This window comes from Pleurodeles waltl, chromosome 8 (assembly GCF_031143425.1).
Source record: "Pleurodeles waltl isolate 20211129_DDA chromosome 8, aPleWal1.hap1.20221129, whole genome shotgun sequence".
Lineage (NCBI taxonomy): Eukaryota > Metazoa > Chordata > Amphibia > Caudata > Salamandridae > Pleurodeles > Pleurodeles waltl.
Window position 1 is genome coordinate 459,547,405 of NC_090447.1, and position 21,861 is coordinate 459,569,265.

At 45.5% G+C, this 21,861-nt stretch overlaps 1 protein-coding gene across 1 annotated transcript in view; it reads left to right on the top strand.

The window, feature by feature from the left end:
* The window catches only part of NPAS2 (neuronal PAS domain protein 2), a 611,171-nt gene that overhangs the window by 532,947 nt on the left and 56,363 nt on the right, over positions 1-21,861 (top strand). Inside the window, exons 16-17 of the mRNA XM_069204404.1 lie at positions 1,367-1,545; positions 6,978-7,070. Coding sequence (XP_069060505.1) covers positions 1,367-1,545; positions 6,978-7,070 — 272 coding nt within the window. The remainder of the gene's footprint in view (positions 1-1,366; positions 1,546-6,977; positions 7,071-21,861) is intronic.

The following is a 21,861-nucleotide window of genomic DNA, read 5'->3' on the forward strand; positions in this document are numbered from 1 at the left end:
AGACAGTTGGGATAGAGAGGGCACAGGCCTCCAGTGCTCTGGAGAGTGCTGAGAGAGCTCGCTCCCACGAATCCTGACGCTGCCTTAATGTTGGTTACCAGCATGAAAGCAGCACCAGGATTGGCTAGTGCAGTTTCCTGGGTCCCGTTGCACGTTGGACCCAGAAGAGAAGGAGAGACTTCGAGAGCAGGACGTCCGTCCCAAGGTAAGTGGAGTGTGTTTTTTCTTTTATTATTATCGTACCATCCTCCCGCCCTCCCATTGTAAATATGAGCCTGCCGCTGCTGGTATTACTCCCGAATTCCAAGGGTAAACCTTCTGAAAATCACGAGTAAGCCAGGAGTATTCCAAATGTAGATCACACCGCCTCATAGACCAGAGATCATAAACTGGGCCCGTTGTGGTTCATTTTCACTTTTGAAAGGCAAAAATGACACATAGCGCCAGCTAAAAGACATATCTTAACATAATTTAAATAGATGGTTTTGCAGCCACAAACAATGTGCACGGGTTTCGAACATATATCACAAGAAGAAGCAAAACAGCAGGAACAACTCGAACTTAGATCCAGATTGATCTGCCAGAATCAACTTCTCTCCAGTCTTCAACCATCTCCGCATCTACCATCCTCCAAGCTTACTCTAAGTGAGACTAAAGTGATATCAAGCCAGGTAAACCTAGTCTCGCCTGAAGATGTAAAACTGCGAGATCAAGAAATGAACTTAAGGGGAATTTAATACTAACAAAATCTTTGTCGGAAGCAAAATTATTGATATGTGTGAACTAGAAATTTAACACTTGAGGAAAAGTATATTGGTACCCGTAGGCATCCATCAACTGGAATCCAGTTGGTGAACTAGATAAACTTTGATCTGATAATTTCGAAGGTTATGACCAGTTCCTGTGAGGTAATATTTACAAAGCCATTGTTAATCATATCCACTAAAAAGGCACTAAAATGCAATAGTGCCAGTGGTAGAAATGGAAGGAATGTAGGTCACAGAAAATTAAGTGAAAAAGTAGAAAAGTTAACTGAATTAGTGCATTAACGCATTGTTCAATTTTTTTAAACTTATTAATGGATATGAAATCAACAGTTTACTAAAATGCGTGATATTTGTTGATATGTGATTTCAATGAAAGTAGTATTTAAAACAAAGTGATTTTTAATCCCAGAACAGAAACAGCATAACGGTTAATGCCTCATCCATTCATTATTTCAAGCACTGTAAATGGCATTTTAGTTTACCATATCATATTACTTTAAGGTGATTTGCAGAAGAGCAATATTGATATCAGTTCACTGGAAAAGTTCCCTAGGATAAGTGAAACCTACTAACCTGCTGGTTAATACATTCTGTTGCAGGGCCAGGAAACACAACACATGCAAAGCAGTGACCAGCAGATAGTCAACAGCCTGCCTTCCCAACTCGTCAGTGCTGCTATACTTTCCCATGCTCTAGCCATGTCCCCAAATTGTGCCCCAGCAGAAGATAACAGCCGAGGACTGTTGACACCTGATTTCAGCCAAGACAGACAACTCCGGTAATGTCTGAAAAAGTTAGCAAATCTTATTATTTGAATATAGATATTAGACATTAGTTTAGATAAGAACTGTTCTAACATTGCACTGTGTAGGTAAATTGATTTGTTTATTTACACACCATTTCCTAGTAAATTAGTTTCCGCTCATTCATCGAGTTAATAACAAAAGACCCTTGTACTGTTATTGTATTGTATAATGATGTGTGTTTATACAGAGCGATTTTCTTTTTATTGTTTAGGAATTGTGAAATAGAATGCTATGTTTCTAATACTTGTGAGGTGGTTGTTGGTTTTAAAATTGCCTCCCTACTAAATAGCAATATCTCCAAGCATCACATTGTAATTAAAAACACTCTTTAGAATTTCCTTATATCGGCATTCCAAATAGCACCTTTCAAACCCCTACTGCGGCAACATGCTTTAAAAAAATCACCCTAAAAAGCAAAACATACCACTGCGAACAGTCATGTCACTAAGATGGAATCCCTAAAACATAAATATTTCCATTCATTTCAATAGAGACTGCTTTGTGTTTTGCAGAGGTGCATGGGTGGCTCCTCCATTAGGGCGGAGGAGCGTCGCCCCCCCCTCCCGTCTCAAGCTGGCCAAACACACATGCTCGGTAGGCTCTCTTCAGCCCAGCACCACAGTTGCCGGGCTGGAGAGAGTCTGCACATGTTCCCAGTCTTCCGGCCAGCCCTGACGCTGCTTTGAGCAATGTCAGGATTGGCCACAGGGCAGGCTGGGAGCCTGTGCCTGCAGCCTGGAGTTACAAGGGACAGATGAGCAGCACAGCAGAGGAGGTAAGTGTTTTTTTAAATTATTTTTTTAGTTAAATTGTTATTTATCCCCCCCCCACCCAACGCTCCACCCGCCCCTTCTGGTTCCCGCGAGCCACGACTGCAGTGTTGTACTTCTTGCTTCCATTGAACATTCTCAAATTTGAAACAAAAGGCTACACCTTATGCCATACATAACCATGGGTTTTGATTCACTAAAATGGCTGGGGTAGTGAAAGTGACATCATACACCCTATGACCTTAATGATGTCACAGGAAGTGATGTTGCATGACCTTAACCCTCATGACATCACAATACATGAGCTCACTCTCACCCTGACTCATTTGCACTCTTGCTCACCCTTACTCTCACTCACCTATACTTTCGCACTCACTAACTTTCACACGCACACACTATCCCACATATTAACATACATGCTCACACATACTCAGACTCTATCACCCAAATTCTCTCTCACACACATGCAGTCACATAATATAAATTGAAACATATTTTAACTTACTTACTGTTAGACTTTTCATCCTTGGCGTGGTCTCCCTTAACTTTTTGCCTCAGTTTCCCCAGTTGTTGATGTGTGATGGACTCTGATTTTGCTGTTTTTGTTACTCTGGGCACTTTACCACTACTAACCAGTGCTAAAGTGCAAGTGCTCCTATACAAAATATGTATGTAATTGGCTTATCCATGATTGGCATATTTTGATCTACTAGTAAGTCCCTAGTAAAGTGCACTAGAGGTGCCCAGGGCCTGTAAATCAAATGCTTCTAGTGGGTCTGCAGCACTGGTTGTGCCACCACAACTAAGTAGCTCTGTAATCATGTTTCAGAACTGCCACTGCAGTTTTAACTGTAAATTCGACTTGGCAAGTGTACCCACTTGCCAGGCCTAAACTTTCCCTTTTCTTACATGTAAGGCACCCCTAAGGTAGGACCTACTAGCCCCAAGGGCAGGGTGCAGTGTATGGTTAAGGTAGGACAACATATAGTAATGGTGTTTTATATGTCCTGACAGTGAAATACTGCTAAATGTGTTTTCCACTGTTGAAAGGCCTGTCCCTCTCATAGGTTATCATGGGGGCTACCTTTAAGTATGATTAAAGTGTAGATTCCCTTTGGAAGTGGATAGACATGTGGAGTTTTGGGTCTCTGAGATTGTGTGTTAGAAAATGGCACTTTTAGAAAGTGGGCATTTTCTTGCTTGAACCATTTCTGTGACTCTGCCTGTTTGTGGATTGCCTGTCTGGGTCAGTTTGACAGTTGGGCTGCTTGCACCTCTCACTAGACAGTGACACAAAGTGAGCTGAGGTGTAGTCTGCATTTCCTGACGAGCCATCTGTGCTAGAAGGGAGAGGAGGAGTGGTCACTCACACCTGAAAGGGCTGTGCCTGCCCTCACACAATGCAGTCTCCAACCCCCTGGTGTGTGTCTGGGACCTGGCCTGGGCAAGGCAGGATTTCACAATCAAGAGAGACTTTCCTTTGAAGTAGGCCTACTTCAAAGGGCAAAATGGGCATAAGAAGGGCACCCCAAACCACAGACTTTAGAACACTTCTGGAAACCAAGAGGAACCTCTGCCTGGAGAAGAGATGAAGAGCTAAGGAAGAAGAGCTGCCCTGCCTGTGACTGTGCTTTGTGGAGCCCTCCTGCAGTTGCTGCTTCTGCCTGTGCTAGAGGACACAGACTGGACTTTGTGTTGCCTTTCTTCTTGTGAAGAACTCTCCAAGGGCTTGATTTAGATCTTGCCTCCTGTTGTTTGAAGTCTCAGGGACAGCAAAGACTTCTCTCTGCCAGCGCCAGGAGTCTCTGAAGAGACTCCTACTCTGCCAAGTGGTGCCCATCCAGGTACTGGGACCCTGAAAGGAGAAGCTGGCAGCCCAAGAGTGAGAAATCCACGCACCAATCGCCGTGCGGGGAAAAGATCGACGTGACTCCGATCTGCGGCTGAAAAATCGATGCGCCACCGGCTTTGTGGTTGAAATCGACGCTCGCCTCCAACGCGACCGGAAGATCGACACCCGGAGCTGGGGAAACGATGTGCACCATCGCTGACAGAGGCTGGTGAGAACGCAACACGCGCTGCGTGGTTTTCAGATCATCGTGCAGCTGAATTTCTGATGCAAACACAGCTGGGCGTGTAAAAACAATACAAGGCCTGCCCGGACCCTAGAGTGCTGACCAGATCGATGCATCACTGTCCTGCGGAGAGAAGAAACGCTGCACACCAACCCAACTAAAGGAGCAACGACGCAAGGTCTCGCTCGTGAGTGAAATCGACGCATCACAAGCCCTTTTTGTCACACACTCGCCCATGCGTGGTTATTTCTGATGCATCCAAGGTACATTTCCACGCTAACAGTGTTAGTGTGTGTTTAAAATTACATGAAGACTCTTTTTGGTTTTTAATTGATAACTTGACTTGTCTATTGTGGATTGCTGTCGTTTTGGTCTTGTTTTGTTTAGATAAATACCTTCTATTTTTCTAAACCTGTGTTGTGTAATTTTGTAGTGTTTTAATTAAGTTACTGTGTGTTTTGGTACAAAACATTTACACCTAGCACTCTGAAGTTAGGCCTACTGCTCACGCCAAGCTACCAAGGGGTAAGCAGGGGTTAGCTGAGGGTGATTCTCTTTTACCCTGACTAGAGTGAGGGTCCTTGCTTGGACAGGGGGTAACCTGACTGCCAACCAAATACCCCATTTCTAACACTTACCTAAGGTGCCAGTGAATGTTCTGTTCCATATCCTATTGCAAAGGGAATGGCGTCCATGTACATAACCAAACTATGTATACAATAGCAGCAGGTTCTTGTGCATTACAAATCTATGGTATTACCTTGCAGTTGTACTGACAGTAATTACAAATTCGGTATTTGTACTTGTAACTTATAAATCAGAAACCCTCTATAATTTATAGACTTGTAGTTCACAGCAATCCATCATTTATTCACTATGTAAAAATGACGTAATACCAAAAATAGTAAACAAGTTGAGATGGTTAAAAAGGAATTAGGCTTTCTTTGACTTATTTCGTTCTTGAGTTTAGAGTGCTCCTTCAACCTAATCTTAATTTTTAACTTGTTCCTCATTTTACAACTTCTTTTCAGAAAAAAAATGTAAAGCCCTTAGACCTGTATCCCTTACCTCCAATCAATAATGATAAGTTTAACTTTATCTATTCTTATTTAATTCTACAACCAGTATAGTACTGTAGAATCAGAATATTCCAATAGCTGGTCGTTTTATTAGGTGGTTTGTAAATATGGCACATTTCTGATGTTTCCCAACACAGCACACCAGGTTGCCTTGCTTCACTGCTTTATGTGAAAAGTTGGTAAAACTGCCCCCAGACTATAAGAATCACCTTAAATCTATAAACCTGGGGGCAGTTTTACTAACATTTCATGCAATGCAGCAAGGCAACTTACTGCACTGCATTGCGAGAAAGAGAGATATCAGAAATGCGCCATATTTACAAACATGTGGCACATTTCTGCTGTCTCCCTGCGCTGGCACTGTGTGCTGTCTAGCACAAATCACAAGCACCCTTGCACCATACTGCAAGGGTGCCTGCCTGAAAGGCAGGATTTTTTTTGTGCTGAGCGGATACCTTCCTGCACAAAAACAATCCTTAGAGTTACTTTCTTTTTTCACAGAAAAAGGAAGTAACGAGGAGAAATAAAGATAGTTGTCCCCGTTACGCCTGGGTCTCGGGGGCATTTGAGACATTCCCAGGTTTACAGCTCTTTGTAACTCTGGGAATGCACCAAAATGTATGGGTGCATGCATGGGAGCTCACACACACCATCCATGAAATGCCTCTTGCTACAAGCAAGGGAAATGCACTGCCTTGCATTGCCTTAGACTTACTAAACCACGCAGACCCACGCAACGTGGTTTGCGTGACTTAGTGAACCCTACTTGAGGGCTTGCATTGCCTTGCATCACCTTGCTGATGCAAAGACAACGCAAGCCCTTAGCAAATCTGGCTCCTGAAATTTACCCATGGTTGAACAGCTCAACATCGCAATGTCGACATGCAGTTTGAATTGCCATAAATATTTATTTTCATGGCAATGCTGCATCCATGTTGGACACTGATTGTGATTCCCATTTGGACAGTGGTAAATGCCCAATTGGTATAAAATGGTAGGTAGACACCCACACTATGACATAAAAATAAGATGATCGATGTAGAGTAGTTTCTGTGGATGGGCTCCATACCTTAAACAGATATAAGACTCGTTTTTGGAGATTCAGCTCTATCTCGAAAATAACACGTTGTGCAAACCTCTTAAAAGTCAAAAAGGAGACAGTGATTGATTATATGTGCAACATGTAATTTCTAAATCAGTTCATTCTCATCATCTCTTCCTTTTCAAAGGTGAATTGATTAAGTAATATCTAAGTAACTACTTCATACTTGATAATGTGAATGTTCTCCTTCAATTCACTTCCAAAGTTACTGAACAGAACCAGTTTCGTCTTATCAGCATAAAGTTATGGTAAAGATGTGGGCAGGCTATAAATGTAAATATCATGACCTATGTCTCATCTGAACATGCCAACAATATATTATCCCATTCCAATCTATTGATCTTCTCAACAATTTTTGGTCTGCTTTGTCTTTTAAAGGATGTTGCTGAGTCAGCCAATCCAACCAATGATGCCGACCTCGTGCAGCACAAGGCTAACATCAGACATTAGTGGGTCTGCAACACAAGCTAAGTATGTATCCTGCTACACAACAAAGAGATAGCTTTAATATACTTATTGATCTTGTTTCATACTTTTAATAGACCATTTGATCATCTGAAAAGAACAGAAAACACAGCTTTGCCTCTTCAGACTTGCTTCACTCTTGAGTGTTTATTTCTCAGATTTGTTTTTCATTTCTATTCGCCTGCACCAAAAAGGGCCGCAGGGTGTAGCTGTACAGAATTGGCGACCTAAACTAAAATAACCATAGATATCTTTAAGGCAGCAAAGTAAGCAAACAAGACAACATTTAAACTGCCAACAAGAAGCTACAAGGGATGTTAGTCCAAGCATACAAAGGGCTATGGTGGTGTGCCTAAAGGAAAACCAGGCACATGCAAATATTGAGGAAAACTAGATTTGCTTTGTAATTAATCACAATGAAATGTTGCCGATATTAAGCCATACACAGACATGATATTTTAGAAGAAAGTAGCTCACTACACATACCCTAGTTTCAGCCATTCTGACACAGTTTTCAAATGCTTCTTATAAAAGCTCTTGATGTACATGATAATGCACGTCTGAAATAATTTGTTAAAGAGATCCCTGTGGAAAAGGGAAAGTTCCAAGTACTAATGTACATTTTTGCTTCATATCTTTGTATTTCTGGCCTTTTGGTCTGCTTGTAGAAGATCTATAATTTTGCTTTGCGAGTGACTTGTGGCTTACTGTTCCTCTCTCTTGTGTCATAGAGTATCTTGGCCTTCACATGATTCCTTCAGTTCCCATCCATCTCTCCTACACAATATAGTGTCTATGGCTGATCCTTCATTGGTATGGTACATTTTGGCCTTATTGGGCCAGACCAGAGGAAAGAGGATTTGAGGATTATGCATTTGGTTTGCATGTATGATAAGTGGTCTACTAAATGGTACAAGGAACAGGCAATGGTTGGTCTAGTTAATGCAACACAATCTATTTAATAGGTCTTGGATATGGCTGGATTAAACTACTTACATGGAATGTGATTGGTATCAGTAGGGTTGTAAAGAGACACAGAAATTGGTCCCGCCTTTGACTAAGGATGTTGCATTTGGCTGTTTGCTTATAAACCCACTTGTCAATGAAGGAACATCTGAATCAAGGCAAAAAAGTGTGGCCATTTATTTTGTCATCTTTCTTATTTTCTGCCAGTGGAGTTCTTATATAGTTAGAGGGTTGTTTTCCATTACACGCAGTAAAATACTGTTGATGTTAGCAGTCTATCTTGGTTTGGCAGACATACTTTACAACATATCTCCTCTTCTTCATTACAGAGGCCTCTAATATCAACCTGGGATATTTCTCAGTACACGCTAAAGGCTTTAACTTGATGCAGCTTTTAATAAGTCACAAGTGAGGGACGGATCACTGTGAAGTGGGCCTAGACCGGTGCAGACTCCAGTGTGACAATTTGATTTAGTGGCTATTTAAATGTTACATAATGGTCCATAAAGAGGTTATCTATTGACTGTGCAACACTTGATTTATATAGTAGGACAGTCCTGGGCTTTTTCAATAAAGATTCAACTTGAAATGTGCTGGAAGTTGATAAATGTGGCAGATCATGCTCCAATCGAGAAAGAAGTGATAATAGTGGGATATGGGCCACTAATTCCAAAGTGGAATCTATACATCAGGGTACCTACGGAAAAACAATATCAGGATGATCATAACAAAAATTGATACTTTTTAGCACAGCAAAATCTCAGGATATGACTGTTAGAAATGGGGTTTTTGGTTGGCAGTTAGGTTGCCCTCTGTCCAAGCAAGAACCCTCACTCTAGTCAGGGTAAGTCACACACAATCCAAAATCAGCCTGTGCTCACCCTCCGGTAGCTTGGCACGAACAGTCAGGCTTAACTTAGAAGGCAATGTGTAAAGCATTTGTGCAATAAATCATACAACACCATAGTATAACACCACAAAAATACACCACACAGTGTTTAGAAAAATATAGAATATTTATCTGGGTAATTGTAGGTCAAAACGATCAAAGTTGCAATACGAATTTGTAAAGATATCACTGAAAAGTGATATTAAGAGTCTTTAAGTCTTTAAAAAGCAATAAAGTGTCTTTCAAGCACAGAGTACCTGGTTTCTGGTGGGAAATCTCCTCAGAGGGCCACAGGAGAAGAGATGCGTGGAAAAAGGGGTGTGTGCGTCGATTTCTCCTCAGCACACACAGACTTGCGTCGTTCTTTTCCACGCGGGGAAGTCGGGCGTCGTTTTCCGGCGCGCAGACAGTCTCTTTTTGTGGATCGCGGGGATTACCAGATGTCCCGGGTCTGTGCGTGGATTCTCCTGCTTATTTTCCGGCTGCGCGTCGTTCTGCGGGGCTGCGCGTCGAAGTTTCGATCTCACGGTAGGCGTCGCGTCGATTTCTCCTTGGAAGTCGGGCGGCGTTGTCCTTGCGAGGCCGTGCGTCGAAATTTTGGTCTCACGGCAGGCGTCGCGTCGATTTCTCCTTGGAAGTCGGGCGGCGTTGTCCTTGCGAGGCCGTGCGTCAAAGTTTCGCACTCACAGTAGGCGTCGCGTCGATTTCTCCTTGGAAGTCGGGCGGCTTTGTCCTTGCGAGGTTGTGCGTCGAAGTCTCGATCGTCCCGAGGGCGTCGCGTTGATCAGCGTCGGTGTGCGCCGTTTTTCTCGCCGCGAAACAAGCTGTGCGTCGAAATTTTCGGCGCACGGAGCGTCCACGTGAAAGGAAGAAGTCTTTTTGGTCCTGAGACTTCAAGGAACAGGAGGCAAGCTCTATCCAAGCCCTTGGAGAGCACTTTCACAGCCAGACAAGAGTTCAGCAAGGCAGCAGGGCAACAGCAAGACAGCAGTCCTTTGGAGAAAGCAGACAGGTGAGTCCTTTGAGCAGCCAGGCAGTTCTTCTTGGCAGGATGTAGTTTCTGGTTCAGGTTTCTTCTCCAGCAAGTGTCTGATGAGGTAGGGCAGAGGCCCTGTTTTATACTAAGTTGTGCCTTTGAAGTGGGGGTGACTTCAAAGAGTCTCTAAGAAATGCACCAAGTTCCCTTTCAGCTCAATCCTGTCTGCCAGAGTCCCAGTAGGGGGTGTGGCAGTCCTTTGTGTGAGGGCAGGCCCTCCACCCTCCCAGCCCAGGAAGACCCATTCAAAATGCAGATGTATGCAAGTGAGGCTGAGTACCCTGTGTTTGGGGTGTGTCTGAGTGAATGCACAAGGAGCTGTCAACTAAACCTAGCCAGACGTGGATTGAAGGGCACAAGATTTTAGGGCAAAGAAATGCTCACTTTCTAAAAGTGGCATTTCTAGAATAGTCATATTAAATCCGACTTCACCAGTCAGCAGGATTTTGTATTACCATTCTGGCCATACTAAATATGACCTCCCTGCTCCTTTCAGATCAGCAGCTGCCACTTCAACAGTGTAGGAGGGCAGCCCCAATGTTAGCCTATGAAGGGAGCAGGCCTCACAGTAGTGTAAAAACGAATTTAGGAGTTTTACACTACCAGGACACATAACTACACAGGTACATGTCCTGCCTTTTACCTACACAGCACCCTGCTCTAGGGGATACCTAGGGCACACATTAGGGATGACTTATATGTAGAAAAAGGGGAGTTCTAGGCTTGGCAAGTACTTTTAAATGCCAAGTCGAAGTGGCAGTGAAACTGCACACACAGGCCTTGCAATGGCAGGCCTGAGACAAGGTTAAGGGGCTACTGAGGTGGGTGGCACAACCAGTGCTGCAGGCCCACTAGTAGCATTTAATCTACATGCCCTAGGCACATGTAGTGCACTCTAATAGGGACTTACAGGTAAATTAAATAGTCAATCATGGATAAACCAATCAATAGTACAATTTACACAGAGAGCATATGCACTTTAGCACTGGTTAGCAGTGGTAAAGTGCTCAGAGGTCAAAAGCCAACAACAACAGGTCAGAAAAAATAGGAGGAAGGAGGCAAAAAGTTTGGGGATGTCCCTGTCAAAAAGCCAGGTCCAACATGACCCCCCACCAGCCTAAAGCCAGGGGAGAACAATCACTATCCTGATGTACTTCCCTGTTTGAGGCGACAGAACAAGGACCCAGGCCCACAACAGCAGGGGCATGCTCCAGTTCTTCGCCTTCCTGACTCCCATTGGATCCCTCTGTCCATACTCTCAGGGCCCACTAAGCCCATCCATGGGGAACCTTTCTCCTTTCCTGCGGATCCCATCTGTGCAGCACCTAACCTTACTTTGCTCACAGATGTATCCCAGGAGCAGGATAGTACCCCCATGACCAACATAGTGGTGTGGCCCACTCTACCCCTGGGGTGTGGCACTTGTCCCCTCCCCAGGGATAACTCTGTCCACCCGGACAGCAAGCCACAGTGATTACTGACAGCTGCCAGGGATGAGAGCCAGGCCCCAGGCCTCTCAAAGCTCTCCAACCACTGTGGCTGTGGAGAGTGGGGGGCGGTAGCCCCAGGTGCTGGGCACCCTTTAACCACTCTCCCTTCCACCAGGTCAGGGATGACAGCCTGAACCTGGTCCTCCCCTCTGGGGCTTTGTACCCTCCCTCCTGGAGCGGTACCCCCAGAGTCCAACATGGCCAGGGGGCTTATAGAAGTCGCCCTGTACCATTCCTCCACCAGTGCAGGGCTGTTAACCTGCCACTGGCCCTCCAACCTGGGGTCTGTACCTTCAGGTTGGACTAGGGCCCGGGGTGAGGCTTCCCTCCCCCTGCCCTCCCTTCTGGGGTCCAGCACCCTCCAACTAGGAGTGGCCTCCTCAGAAGACAACATGGTAGGGGCACTGTTATCAGTAGCCCCTCCCCCCAGGTCCGGGGGGACACCCTGAACCTGGTCTTCCAGCCCAGGGTCTGTACCCTCAGACTGGATCACCGCCTGGCAAACCAGGCCTTCCTGGGAGGCACACCTACCCCCCACCAGGTCAGAGTTTAACCTCTGCACCTGCCCATTCAACTCAGAGTCACCACCCTGAAGTTGAACAATTGCCTGGCACGCCAGGACTTCCTGGAGGGCACACTGACCCTCCACCAGGTCAGAGTTTAACCTCTGCACCTGACCATTCAACTCAGAGTCACCACCCTGAAGTTGAACAATTGCCTGGCGCACCAGGACTTTCTGGGAGGCACACCTACCTCCCACCAGGTCAGAGTTTAACCTCTGAACCTGGTCATCCAACCCAGAGTCAGCACTCTGAGGTTGAACAATTGCCTGGCACGCCAGGACTTTCTGGAGGGCACACTGACCCTCCAACAGGTCAGAGTTTAACCTCTGAACTGGGTCATTCAACTCAGAGTTACCACCCTGAAGTAGAACAATCGCCTGGCACGCCAGGACTTCCTGGAGGGCACACTGACCCTCCACCAGGTCAGAGTTTAACCTCTGAACCTGGTTCTCCAACCTAGGGTCACCATCCTGAGGTTGGACAACTGCCTGGTACACCAGGGCTTTCTGGGGGGCACACCTACCCCCCACCAGGTCAGAGGTTAACCTCTGCACCTGGATATCCAACCCAGAGTCACCACCCTGAGGTTGAACCATTGCCTGGCAGGCCAGGACTTTCAGGGAGGCACACCTACCTCCCACCAGGTCAGAGTTTAACCTCTGAGCCTGGTTCTCCAACCCAGGGTCACCACCCTGAGGTTGAACCATTGCCTGGTATACCAGGACTTTCTGGGGGGCACACCTACCCCCCACCAGGTCAGAGTTTGACCTCTGAACCGGGTTAGCCAACCCAGAGTCACCACCCTGAGGTTGGGCAATTGCCTGGCACTCCAGGACTTTCTGGGAGGCACACCTACCTCCCACCAGGTCAGAGTTTAACCTCTGAACCTGGCCATCCAACCCAGAGTCGACACCCTGAGGTTGGACAACTGCCTGGCACGCCAGGACTTTCTGGGGGGCACACCTACCCCCCACCAGGTCAGAGTTTGGCCTCTTCACCTGGTAAGCCAACCCAGAGTCACCACCCTGAGGTTGAGCCATTGCCTGGCATTCCAGGACTTTCTGGGGGGCACATCTACCCCCCACCAGGTCAAAGTTTAACCTCTGAACCCGGTTATCCAACCCAGAGTCACCACCCTGAGGTTGAATCTTTGCCTGGCATGCCAGGACTTCCTGGGGGGCACTCTCACCCCCCACAAGGGACACGCCGTCCCCAAGGGCCACACAAGAGTCTGGTTGGCGCAGGTCTCCCGACCTCTGCCCATCCGGCAGAGTCTGGGTTTCCCCCAAACCAGAAACGGTCTCACCTGGGTCATTCCTGGGGGGCTCTGCTCTCAGAGCTGACCCCTGACTTTCAAGATCCTCCACTGGGGTCTGCCACCCCCTCTCAACCCTATGTCTGGACTTCTGCACCCCCCCACTAGGAGTGGTACTGCCAGACACCAGAACTGTTGGGATGCTGTCTACAGTCATCCCTCCAAGTTCTTCTGACACTGCGGGGCTTCCCTCAAAAGGTGGCCCTACGGTACAGGTTAGGCTCTGAGACCTACCTGGGACACTACAATCCTCTCCCACCTCACTTGGTCGGGAACCACCTAGACCACTCCCTTCAGGAGCACCCCCAAATGCCTCTTCAGACTCTCCGGTACTCACCCAAAAGTCTGCCTCCACTGTAAGTTCCCTGGGGTCAGAGAACTCACACTCCACCTGGTGTTGGCGTAGCTCTGGAAAATAAGGACCAGACATATGCTCTCCAGCAATTACATCACTCTGCCCTTCACATGTATTAACCACAGTACCCTTCACCCAACCACCTAGTAACTCAGCCTTGGAAAAGCACTCTTCATCACCCTCTTGAGACTGGTGAGACAGTTTCTGTCTGTCCCTGATACTCAACCCAAACTCTTCTGGGATGTCTCTACACTCTATATCCAGGACGTCCACCAGGGGGGAACCCTTTTCTCTGTCACTCTCTGCTAGAGTCAGTAAAGTGTCCCTCCCCCCAGTAGGAATATGACTCCCTGTGCCAGTTCCCCAATCCTTCTCAGGGACCCTGTGCATAACGGGAACTACCTCATACCCTTGAACCGCCTGGGGTGTGTCAACTCTCTTCTTCAAGTTGGGTACCACATCTCTGGGCTTGTGCCCTTCTTCAGCAGTACTAGATGCAAGATTTTTGCTGCCACCATCTGAACTGGACTCAGCCCTTCCGGCCTCCAGTTTCAGCTCTTTACAGCTCAGCTCTTGAGCTGCAATCTTTTCTTCTTCCAGGGCTAAGAGACTTGCTGCCTCAGCCCTTTCAAGCTGCTCATCTAGCTCTTCAAGACACCGCTCTAAAGCCATGAGCCATTCTTTTTTCACTGGGTCTCTTTCCTCATCTGAGTCGTCCTCCTCCTCCTCTGAGGGGTACTTAGTCATTTGGTTTCTTGCTGCCTCTCTCTCTGCCCATCTGTCTTCCTCCCAGACTATGTAGGCATGTAGCATCTCTGCTTTAGTAGATCTCTTTGCTACAGGAAGGCCACATTCTCTGCAAAGCTTCCTTAGGTCAGCCTTAGTGAGGTGGTCAGTAGGCAAAAAGAATAAGTAGGTAAGCGATCCCATTCTGATAGGATCTTACCAGCAAAAACCAAAATCCAAAGTCCAAAATATCAATAGTATATCCAGGAGGACATCAGAGACCAAAAGTCAAAAAAGAGATAAGAAATCAAGTTGACCTTCAACTGTGGGTAGGTAGTGAAATACTTAGCTACTGTATGTCACTGCACAAACACAAGTCCTATCCTCACCGCTGATCACCAATGTTAGAAATGGGGTTTTTGGTTGGCAGTTAGGTTGCCCTCTGTCCAAGCAAGAACCCTCACTCTAGTCAGGGTAAGTCACACACAATCCAAAATCAGCCTGTGCTCACCCTCCGGTAGCTTGGCACGAACAGTCAGGCTTAACTTAGAAGGCAATGTGTAAAGCATTTGTGCAATAAATCATACAACACCATAGTATAACACCACAAAAATACACCACACAGTGTTTAGAAAAATATAGAATATTTATCTGGGTAATTGTAGGTCAAAACGATCAAAGTTGCAATACGAATTTGTAAAGATATCACTGAAAAGTGATATTAAGAGTCTTTAAGTCTTTAAAAAGCAATAAAGTGTCTTTCAAGCACAGAGTACCTGGTTTCTGGTGGGAAATCTCCTCAGAGGGCCACAGGAGAAGAGATGCGTGGAAAAAGGGGTGTGTGCGTCGATTTCTCCTCAGCACACACAGACTTGCGTCGTTCTTTTCCACGCGGGGAAGTCGGGCGTCGTTTTCCGGCGCGCAGACAGTCTCTTTTTGTGGATCGCGGGGATTACCAGATGTCCCGGGTCTGTGCGTGGATTCTCCTGCTTATTTTCCGGCTGCGCGTCGTTCTGCGGGGCTGCGCGTCGAAGTTTCGATCTCACGGTAGGCGTCGCGTCGATTTCTCCTTGGAAGTCGGGCGGCGTTGTCCTTGCGAGGCCGTGCGTCGAAATTTTGGTCTCACGGCAGGCGTCGCGTCGATTTCTCCTTGGAAGTCGGGCGGCGTTGTCCTTGCGAGGCCGTGCGTCAAAGTTTCGCACTCACGGTAGGCGTCGCGTCGATTTCTCCTTGGAAGTCGGGCGGCTTTGTCCTTGCGAGGTTGTGCGTCGAAGTCTCGATCGTCCCGAGGGCGTCGCGTTGATCAGCGTCGGTGTGCGCCGTTTTTCTCGCCGCGAAACAAGCTGTGCGTCGAAATTTTCGGCGCACGGAGCGTCCACGTGAAAGGAAGAAGTCTTTTTGGTCCTGAGACTTCAAGGAACAGGAGGCAAGCTCTATCCAAGCCCTTGGAGAGCACTTTCACAGCCAGACAAGAGTTCAGCAAGGCAGCAGGGCAACAGCAAGACAGCAGTCCTTTGGAGAAAGCAGACAGGTGAGTCCTTTGAGCAGCCAGGCAGTTCTTCTTGGCAGGATGTAGTTTCTGGTTCAGGTTTCTTCTCCAGCAAGTGTCTGATGAGGTAGGGCAGAGGCCCTGTTTTATACTAAGTTGTGCCTTTGAAGTGGGGGTGACTTCAAAGAGTCTCTAAGAAATGCACCAAGTTCCCTTTCAGCTCAATCCTGTCTGCCAGAGTCCCAGTAGGGGGTGTGGCAGTCCTTTGTGTGAGGGCAGGCCCTCCACCCTCCCAGCCCAGGAAGACCCATTCAAAATGCAGATGTATGCAAGTGAGGCTGAGTACCCTGTGTTTGGGGTGTGTCTGAGTGAATGCACAAGGAGCTGTCAACTAAACCTAGCCAGACGTGGATTGAAGGGCACAAGATTTTAGGGCAAAGAAATGCTCACTTTCTAAAAGTGGCATTTCTAGAATAGTCATATTAAATCCGACTTCACCAGTCAGCAGGATTTTGTATTACCATTCTGGCCATACTAAATATGACCTCCCTGCTCCTTTCAGATCAGCAGCTGCCACTTCAACAGTGTAGGAGGGCAGCCCCAATGTTAGCCTATGAAGGGAGCAGGCCTCACAGTAGTGTAAAAACGAATTTAGGAGTTTTACACTACCAGGACACATAACTACACAGGTACATGTCCTGCCTTTTACCTACACAGCAACCTGCTCTAGGGGATACCTAGGGCACACATTAGGGATGACTTATATGTAGAAAAAGGGGAGTTCTAGGCTTGGCAAGTACTTTTAAATGCCAAGTCGAAGTGGCAGTGAAACTGCACACACAGGCCTTGCAATGGCAGGCCTGAGACAAGGTTAAGGGGCTACTGAGGTGGGTGGCACAACCAGTGCTGCAGGCCCACTAGTAGCATTTAATCTACATGCCCTAGGCACATGTAGTGCACTCTAATAGGGACTTACAGGTAAATTAAATAGTCAATCATGGATAAACCAATCAATAGTACAATTTACACAGAGAGCATATGCACTTTAGCACTGGTTAGCAGTGGTAAAGTGCTCAGAGGTCAAAAGCCAACAACAACAGGTCAGAAAAAATAGGAGGAAGGAGGCAAAAAGTTTGGGGATGTCCCTGTCAAAAAGCCAGGTCCAACAATGACTATGTTACTAGTAAAGTTTAAAGCTGCATGAAAAATGTGATAGAGTCGACTGCAATATGGGTTAGTTTGTCAACAAAGATAAAGGGTTCAGTATACTTATGGCTATTATGGATGTAATTGGAGTAGTGACACGATGCTGACTTTGAATTAATCGAACATATGAGGCTTATTACTAAAGATTTGTGGGAAACATATTTGGGTTGGTCTGGAACATATACAACTAAAAGGATGTTTCCGCCTTTGTTATAAGTGATAACCTTGTTTTGCTAACCAGGCTGGGCAAGCATAGGTTGAATTGCAGGTCTTACAAACCTTTTTTCCAAAACTAAATAAAGTCCTTTTGAAGACTTTGGTATGATTGGGAGGTGTTACATGAATAGCAGGTTAATTTCAATCCCCATAGAGATATGACACCTAATCTATGCAGGATACTCATGTTACTCAAAATAGAACCTGACCCTGTGCAGTAACAGGTTTACATGTTCAAAGAGCCTTTAACAGTTTGGCCTGATTCATTATGTTAGAACCTTGATCTGACATATGTGTTCCTGTGTGTAGACACCATTGCCATACACGATTTGTCTCCTAGAAACTGAGACAAATCATTTTGTTTCCCAGATGTGTTCAATTAACAGAGAAACCAGACAGGGTTACCTCTCCCCCAACCTATATCTTTATTGTCGGTACATTCTTGCTTGGTTGGAAATTTGTTTTTTGGAAAAAAGATACAGTTTCCAGATCAGCCGCATTTATCTCATTGATGGAGACATCTTGTACATTTTTCTCCCTCAGCTGTAGTGTGCCCGGAGATGTAGAGCAGGTGGGTGATTTTGTCTCATTTTGGGTATCTACATCACCCACACCAAATCAGGCCTACATTCCTGTGTGATGATAGATGAAGAGACAGTGTGGGGCATTCCCTTAAGGATTGATCTGCCCCATTGACATTATCCTGGTCGGTATCTATAATTTGGAACTCTAAGACCATTATATCATCAGAATGATACCAGCCATGGAAACGTTAGTGAAGTATTGGTTCTATGTGTTGTTGATGGATTTGTTGCCTTGAAGAGAGGGCATTCTTGTCTAGAATGTTATGGCTCAGCAGCACCACAGCATGTTAGTGGAGTAGCATAGAGCATTTTGCATTGGCTATACTGTCTTCATAGCCATCCCTTTTTGTGAAAGTGGGATGATTTAGGATAAGACAGGCTACTATGAAGCTGCCATGTCAGGACATGTGGACTCAAAAACAGGACTTTAAGACATGTTATGGTGTTGTGAAGGTTAATATGTGGCTCCATGGTTTGATGCAATCATAAGTATGATCTGTTTGTTTGTTGAAGCCCTCATTTCTCCAACCCCACTGTGGAATGCCCTTCACTTATTTCAGGGCCAATATATAAAATTATCTTTGCATATACCCAAGTTCTTGCAAGAACATGTACCAAATCAGTAAAATTAGAGATTCTTTAGCTCTACTATAGTTGCACAGGATCAACACCACTTTAGAAGATAAATTCATCCTGTGTAATTTGCCTTAAGCACCCTTGGTAAATATTAGTGTTGCATGCCAAGGATTATTTCCTTGGCAACCAAAAGTTACATTTCTCATGTCCCTGAAGCAAGACTCTCACGACTTAACTAAACTGTATGGATTTGTATAGATATTGCTGCAGAACCTGCCAGAACTCCTGGAGGGTTAATGATATTCATAGGTTTTCCAAGTTTGATAGTGTGAAGAAAGCATTACCGCAATTGTACAGTAAAGAGGTAATGCATAAAGACCATTCTTATGTGGAGATATTGTAGGTAAATATTAATTATATGCTATTCTACAGTACAAAGAGTAGCAAATAATTATGCCAATAATCACTAAAACATTAGAATAGTAAATTATTACAAATGAGAAAATGAATATACTATCCAGCGTAGTCATGTGCACAACTGGTTGGGTTTACTAGAGTTACCAAGCACTATTTACATCAGTAAACAGAGGTTCAACTCCCTCGATTTCCTTTACTGATCCCAGACACTTATCATCTGCTGTTGGACCTGCATCAAGACTCACCTGAACAGATTCCTATCAGTTTCTAGCAGCTCCTTTGTCTGGCAACAACTTTGAGACCACGCTTCCCTGCATGTGTGTGTACATGTAGTGCATGTATGAAATTGGGTTATTAATTGGGAAGGATGTGAGACCTGCAAAAGTAATAGGCCCACAATTCCTCCTCACTGGGAACCAAGCACCACATTGTAGTGCTTGACTCTCTCAGGGTAGCAAAGCAGAGCATTCCAAGGACTACTATGGGGAGGTGGTGTGGGGTAGTAATCACCATTTGCTGGCATACAAGAGCACTCAATAATTGATTATTCAGTCAGTGCTCATTCTTTAGAAAATGAAAAATAGATTTAATACACACACACTACTAAATAATATGCATTAGTTTACAAACCCTCGAAATCACAGTTCCACCTGCCTATACCAGTCTACACATCACAGTATAAAGGGGTATCACTTTAAATAGCACAGACCTACTGCCTTCATCATGGGTCATCACAACATATAAAGCAAGTCTATTGGCTTTATCAAACATGCACCAATGTGAAAGGCAAACAATCCACATTCTAAACATTACCACCCTTCCATATAGTTAATAATCATGCATAAATAAAATCCTTAATATCAATAAATCAATGTCAATAAAGCGTTTTCACATTGCTCACAATCATGGTGAGCATAAATAAAGCATTGAAAATAAACATTACATGTGTCTGGTTTTTATTTTAATACATCTTCAAGCCAAATAAAATGGCCCATAACATGAGCCCTTAGATGGTGCTGCACTCCCAGCTAAGGAGAAAAAGCTCCAGCTTTGGGAGTGCCTGAGAATCAATGAAAATTGCGGGGGTCATACATTTGGTGACCCATAAACATGGGGTAAGGTACTTACAAACTTTATGGAGGGAAACTTCTGCTCTCCTGTAGCCCCCTCCACCACATGCACACACACACTTTATTTTTAATGTTGGTGGTGCCCCTCCCATCCTGGGGCCAAAACTAGGCAACAAAAATATGCTAATAAACATGTCCAGCTTCATCCTTGTGGGCACAGGAGCAAACAGTCTTCCTTTCCCAACCTGTTCAGTGTGAGCAGGGTGCAGTGCCGTGTGGGGGCTACCCCACTCTCCCCAGACTCAGACAAGGGGAGCAGGGTAAGGCCAAGGCCATGGGGGGAGTGAGGGTGGAGCAGTGATTCCCCCTATCCTTCTTTGGGTGCTGCAGCCAGAGTGGGATCCCAGGCCCTTTGCTTGCACTGGCCCTCAAGGATCTCGGGTCCCTAGGCCCAATCCATCCACGGGGGAGTGTTAAGGACTCTGATGAGTACTGGTGGTATGGTAGACAACGGCACTCTGGAACTGCCCTGCACAAACTTAAAAGAAGCATTGGTGCCTTTGTTTCTTAGCCCTTTCATTATGGCACACACTCAACAATTCACACACAATTAAAAAGGTAAAAATAGAAGCAAACTGGATGCAAGAAACCACAAAAGTGATACTGGAACTGTGGTTGGCCATTCACTCAGGTGCTCATGCAAGGACTGGTGCAGGGTAAACAAAGTAATAGAATACCGGATACCGAGCTGCCCAAGATCACACAGGGAGTCAGAGGAGAAAATGGATCCAAAGGGAAAGCTCTGCACAAGGGAACAAGATGGCCAAAGCTCAGAAAGGACATGCACCCAAGAGGCAGTTTAGCACTCAGACTAACTAACATCCAGGATAGACGCGCAAGACATATGTAAACCAACATTAACAATAAAACACAGGAGCTCCACACATTAATATTGAAGCTTAGTAAGTTCCTCACCCACAATAGCTGTTACAGATACTAACTACAAATATCCATATATAGGATATACATGCAAGGTTCCTGAGCTATAGCTAATCCTTGTCTGTGGAGCTAATACCTATGGTGATGTTATGAAAGCAAATGCTCACAGTTGACATAAAACACCACATAGGTTGACAACTGTGCCCCTGGATCTTGGTGATAAAACAGAAGCTCGCAAGGCAGTAACAACAAAGGTGTATAACTAAACACACAGCCACGAGAGACAAGGAGCAAGCAATGATGAGTGCTTGAAAGAAAGAAGGGAAAACTAAGGTCACACTTGGCGAGCACAAACAAGAAACAAACCACACAAGGGAACTGGAAGCTAAGCCAGCAAGGGACAGGAAGGTAGCACATTAAAAACTGGGCTAAAGTAAAAGGAAAGGTAAGCAAGGACTGGGAAAAGGTAACTATAGAAAGAGGGAAAGTGCAAGGAAGAAGGATGCACTAAAATCGTGCTGGCTCAGGAATCAGAAAGCAAGATAGCACTGCAGGCAGTGCTAGTTCAAGGAGTGCACTACAGCTCAGGAATAAAGAAACACGCATTAGCTGCAGCTCAGGAACCTCAAGAAACAAAGGGTCAGTCTAACATAAACACTGCTACAATAATCAACACTGTACTGAAGGGAACTGGGGCTCACTGTGATCACCTGTCTCACTGTGAGCAGGCTAGCACCTCTCAGCCACATATGTGCTGAATTCCTTCACCCATCCTTGGCCTTTAGGGGTGTAGATGAAGCAGTGGACAAGGAATTCTAGGTAATCGAGTTTATAGCATAAGCAGACTGGCTTGCACAAAACCTGGCATGGATTGGAATAGGATTGGAATTTCAGAATAGCATCCAAGAGTCTGGAAAGCAGCATATGCATACAGTGGAATGTCTTATTAAAACAATGGAG